Genomic DNA, 6,000 nt, shown 5'->3' with positions numbered 1-6,000 from the left:
ATTGAGGTTTTCCGTATGTACTTTGTAGTGCAACTAGAAATAGCAGATTATTTGGTACCATTGTAGAGCTACATATGTCTACCTTTCTATAATACCACCCACTTTAGTGTATCATGCATGACCCTACAGAGCTCGGCAGTAGGCTACATTTTTTTTAGTCTATTGTATTGTTGTTTGTGTGTATGTGTAAGCGGGTGACGCTACCCATGGTCGATTTTGTAGAAACCTTACACAAAGTCCCCTCTTCTTGCAAGAGGTGTGGTTTTGGCGGATTGTACCCTCTTTCAAGGTGTCCGCTTAATTCGGTTCTCGTTATCTAGAGGTTGACCGTCCTCGATATGATTGCCCTGTTCGAGTAAATATAAATGTAAGTGGTGAAACTTATAGGTGGAATAGATAGAGATCTGAGCAGATATATATAACTAACCAACGTGAGCCCTCGTACATGTAAATAACAATTTAATCAATTATATTAAACAACTGTGAGAATTCATTACATCAGGAATGTACTCTGCTCTTGGATATAAAACTTTCACCGAATTACAACAAAAAAAAACCATAAATATATTTAAATAAAATAGCCGATCTGTTTTACTGATAGATTTAGTTCATCATAGGATCGAGTGAACAATCGAAGTCAATGCCTTGTACAATTGCATAACCTGTTTTTTCGTTCACTCCATTTCCACTGTAGCTGATCCTTCGACTTCCAAAGGTCTTGCCTCTACCGGTCCTCACTCTGTGCGTAGCACGTTGATTCACAGATACGTCACAGGATGCGTCTCAGAATTAATACGTCGCAGGATACGTCTCGGAGATAATACGCCGCAGGATACGTCTCAGAGATAATACGTCTCAGGATTCGTCTCAGGATACGTCTCAGAGATATTACGTCGCAGGAGCTGTTTTCTCCCTTTTAAAAAATATAAATAGAGACAACCTAAATTTCCTGTTGTTTATGAATACAGGGACTTGAATTATCCCCCTTTCGTTATCAGGTCTTACTATCGGTGCTAAACAAATGCTAAGGCTATCAGTCGGCTACACATGTCCTATAATGACCCTAGTTAGTTTAATGGCTAATTCATCGCCCATTAACATCACACATTAACACCACACGAGGCATAACGGTTCCAAGCCAGCCTCAATTTACACAAGTAAATAAATGAGATACATTACATGCCTTACTACGTCATTTCGGTCACTTCACACTCACCCTTAATCATACGTGAAATCTTCTAAATTCGGTGAATTCACACGGATTCTGGTAATCATATTAACTAATGTAATGCATGAAATTCTTAGAACCTAATTCTTATGCAAACAAGACGACAAATTCAAACAATTCGTCAAATTAATCGAAAGAAGATTAATGTACGACTTCCTTTGCATAAACTCAACACATTTATACTTCATAAAGCAAATTGATATACGAATGTAGAAATTAAATTCATGCAAATATAAGTAAATAAATTCAGCAAAGCATTACATATGGCATCAACAAATTACATGGAATTGTCACAACTACCTTTGCTTTCAACGTAACTCGTTTCTATCGCCAAATCAGTTCGTCGGTTTCCTTCGACAACAGTCCTCTTTGACAACAGTTTTACGAGAGAATTTCTCCCAGATTTCTCCCGGAGTTTTCTTTACACTTGTTTTTCTCTTGCCGAAAAGCTTAGACTGATTAAAATTTTCGATGTGGCGATATTAAAACTAGGAAATTTAGTGTGTAAAACACGGCCTTTATTTAGCGTAACCAATCAGGATTAAGTATATTTGCCACCTTTTTTCAGAGGCGCCAACTTTTTTGGGTCAATTTAACCTTTAAGTTGCGACTACGGGTTAATGGAAATTCTCAACTTGTGACAGTTTTGCCATAAAATCAAAGTTTACCGTGTCCCTAATAGTCCGTCTGGCTGCTATATAAACAAATGCTTAATTAAGAATAAAATTCTCCCCTCGAAAAGACATTACCGATCATGGCAGTATGGTAATTTGATACGCACCTGTCCCCATAAATCTAATTAATTGTTCTCTGGTCTCAAGTTAATGTGTATTTCATAGATCGCCAGAAATTCGCTATTTCACAGTATGTATGTTGTATGTATTATATATGTCTCTTTCCCTGTCTATAAAGAAGTTCTATGTTCCGCCCCGCCAAGCGCTGTTTTATTGGTATAATTTATGAACTAGCTGAAGTTACCAGCCACCCGTTCCCCTCTATCTGCTGAACAAGCTGAATTTACCCGTTACCTGCTACCCTATACAACAACTCCACTTTCACTTGACGCTATACAGTTCCAATATTCCCCATGTTCAATTCCCCTTGACGCTAAACGTTCCCAGGGTGTGCTAAAAACCTTTGGCGCTAAACTTTCCCAAGGGGGTCTGGATTGTATTTTCCCATTGATGCTAGGGTATCCAACTATACTGCTTGGCTGCATTGATAAAATTGGAAATGCAATGTTACTAAATTTGATCTTCTGAAAGGATTCCGGCAAATTCCACTGTTGGAAAAGGGCAAAGGAAGTTTCGGCATACATGATTCCAGTTGGACTTTATCAATATAAAGTGATGCCATTTGGGAAGAAAAGTTCGCCTTCTACTTCTCAACGTTTGATGAACATGATTACAGCTGGTCTACTGAATTATGATCGATGATATCATCATCTACAATGACACAAATTTTCCATAATTGCTGGAACTCTAACGAATTTGCTTACTTAGAAAAACATGTTTCATTGGTCTGAAAAATGTCTGGAAGCTTTTGATCAGTTAGAGGTCATACTAAAGAGTGCATACTTAAGAGTTCTTTCAGTTCCAAATTTCAGTCAATCATTTAAAATTTCTTTTGATGCAGTGATGATTCAAGAAGACCAAAATGGTGTTGATGACCAAGAAATTAAATAAACACCAGAGAAATGATTCAACAATCGAGAATAAATGTTCGGCTTTGATATTGGCTTTGTAACACTTTGAAGTGTGTATTAATTCAGCCCCTTCTCCGATTATTGTATTTAGTAATCACAACCCCCTTATTTTCATTGTTAAGATGAAAAACAAAAATCAGCGATTATTAAGGTGAAGTTTGATGTTGCATGAATACAATATTGACATCAGATACATCAAGGGAAGAGACAATCTAACATCATATGCATGTTCACAAGTTTAGAAATATTATTATTGTTTCATGCATATTTACCTCATTCGTTGGATTTCATCTTATTCAATTTGTCATCACATGTTCATTTAACTAATAGTTACACGATAGCTTTATTGCATACATCTTTCTTTTTCTTTATGAAATGCTGGGTCACCCTGTTGTTTATCACGTTTAATATTTGCAATTTTAGTAACATACCTTCTAATTATAAATACAATGTTATCTTGTAAATATTTTGAACTTTCCAGAATGAAATCTTCCAAAATTTTTTGTTTTTTGTTTGTTTTGTGCTTTTTATATATAGAAAGGCTAATTGTGACCTAAGGTCAAGTAGAGGACTATATAAACTTGGTTGTCAAGAAATTTATTGTATGATCTGAGCAGAATCAGATGTATTATTGTTGTCTCCAGTAATTAATTTGGGCTATAAATTATTTATTACAAATTTGTAATTCAAGTTATTCTTTTCTGGAAAAAGAAAGTGCTGAAAAGTAACAGTCATGGAAATAGAGGTTTGGATTCATAGCGAAATTCAAGTAAGGATATATTCTTGGATTGTATTACTGTGATTCTACAAAAGACTGTTTGCACATCAGTACGACAGAGGCTTCCAGCTGAATTTATTTTGGAATGCTGCTAAAGTTTAGCCGTTAGGACTTGTGTTAAAAATTCTAGGATTATTTGTTAATTTATTTCGCAGTACCGTAAGTTGTTTTGTACATTTTTTCATTTTGTTTCCGAGGTAAATAAATTATTTGTTGAATTTTACAAAGCTTGTTGGTTTTCACTCTTTTCTATTACTTAGTTTAAGATAATAGCGTCTTAATAATGTTTAGAGGTCAAATCCGGGAGAGGGGAGCAAGCAAATATCCCCTCCCCCTTGCCCTTGTGTATCGGCGCTGATGGATGACATATTCAAATTTGACAAAGAAAAAGAAGAGAGAAGAAACTGGTAGGGGTTTACTGTTGGAAAATGACAATGCTTGACACACAATAAATATGCATAAAACGTAACAACTAAGGTTTCCGTCGTTTGCCCGCGAAACCAATATTTTGTAAGTCTGTTTTTGCATTCAACAATAGCGGCTAATAAATTAGTTGTATGAATCTGAATTGGTTTTACGTACGTTCGAGAATAATACCTACTTTCAGTATGCAGTGCACACATTTAGCTCTATGGTGGTTTGTCTGCTTGTTTGTCTCTTATTTTCACCAGATAGTTGCAGTTTATATTAACATTGTGGCCATTTAGAATATCCGTGCTTTTATAACCCCTTACTATACCCCACATGATTTTGCTTCTCTTAGTTGAAAATGTAATGACAACAAAATTTAAAAAATAAAATTGCCCAATAGCCCCATTCCTAAATAATTTAATTTAGTCATCAAAATTCTACACCACTTATTTTACATGTGGACAACACATTTTTTGTTAGTTTGGTACACTATCAAGTACTAATAATTTGCTTCTTTCTTTCTTTCTTTCGAGAGAGAGAGAGTATTCGATGATCCGCCCTTGCGTACGTAATGTAAATCTCAGCCCCGCCTATTCCAGCTGATCGAAACGAACCGCTGCGCGAGCCAGGAGAGGGTTAAAGGTTTTGCCCCGGAAGTGATGATGAAACGCACGAGCCTGAGTGAGAGATGTAACATCATGGCGAAGATGGACCGAAACAAAGGCCTGGGACCTTTAATAACTTAATCGATACAAGTTGATGTTTCTTATGTACACAATCAGAAACGGCAGAAATGTATCTCATGAAAGCAAAGAAACAACTACAACAAGAAGACGAGCGACAACTACAGGAGAAGAGAGAAAAACAGATGCACGAGAAGGTGCACGGTGAGACGCCAAGAGATGGTAGAAGTTCCACCCCGACCCACATCAGTAGGAAAGAAAATGCCGAGGGTTTTAATCCAGATGAATTGCCCGATGGGTCGTGTTTTAGGCCGAAAGGGGTCTTACCAAACAGCGAGAATGGGGACACGGCTATCCGACGTGCAGAGGTAAGATTGACATGTGCTGTCAAATTAAAAATAATATTGCACTGCAAATATAAAGCAGCGAGTGGAATGATGCCAGTACAGTTGCAGCTGTTTACATAGCCCACTTGATACTTTACAATACCATTGTTTAGAAAGCTTGGCGTATGTTTCTACTGGTGGTGTTTACACAGTTTATTTGTCAGTGGTAAGGGATGCACAATTGAGTACAGGTAAACGGGGATGATACTCTGTGAAGAAATGGCTAAATATAATGGTAATAGTGATGTCTTATTTTTTCAGTTAACTATCCCGAAACATTTATTAGTGAGCATGTGAAAGAAGACTTGAAAAAAATCCGTAGTTTTTAGTCCACAAATTTTGATACAGTAGCAATATAGTCTTTATCATGTATTGAAAATGAAATGCCACTGCCACTTGTGAATAATCCATTTAGTTACAAGAGGAGTGGATTTTGTACATAACTTGGAGAAACTGAACATGATCTGGGGGGAGGGGCATGCTGTTCGTAAATAAAATGGATTCTGTTGAGTCCTCAAAAACGTTTTGGTTGAGGGGTTAGATTCCTTAGACCTAGCATTTATGATGGTAAAGGTACCAAATTAAAACCTTTTTCAGTCAGTGTTATTGTTATGTAAAAAATGTATAAACATATTTTTACATTTACATTATAAGAAAGGTACAAAATAAACAAGATAGTCTCATAGGTGTCAACCCATTGAGATGAAAACCTGTATGCCAGACCTATAAAAACCTTACAAAGACCAACAACAACAAAATGTAAACGAAAAAATGTATTCATACATTATATAAGATCAACAGTTTTAATA

At 36.2% G+C, this 6,000-nt stretch overlaps 1 protein-coding gene across 2 annotated transcripts in view; it reads left to right on the top strand.

Annotated features, from left to right (window-relative positions):
* Nucleotides 1-4,772: 4,772 nt before the first annotated feature.
* Nucleotides 4,773-6,000, top strand: part of LOC149781387 (uncharacterized) — a 251,765-nt gene continuing 250,537 nt past the window's right edge. For both annotated transcript variants that reach the window (XM_089935480.1, XM_089935479.1), the window contains exon 1: nucleotides 4,773-5,173. In XM_089935480.1, coding sequence (XP_089791606.1) covers nucleotides 4,916-5,173 — 258 coding nt within the window. In that variant the 5' untranslated portion in view covers nucleotides 4,773-4,915. The remainder of the gene's footprint in view (nucleotides 5,174-6,000) is intronic.

This window comes from Sinohyriopsis cumingii, chromosome 15, assembly GCF_028554795.1.
Source record: "Sinohyriopsis cumingii isolate HCF-2022 chromosome 15, ASM2855479v2, whole genome shotgun sequence".
NCBI classification, from domain to species: Eukaryota; Metazoa; Mollusca; class Bivalvia; order Unionida; family Unionidae; genus Sinohyriopsis; species Sinohyriopsis cumingii.
The sequence above is the reverse complement of the archived record's forward strand: the minus strand, read 5'-3'. Positions and strand labels throughout refer to the sequence as shown.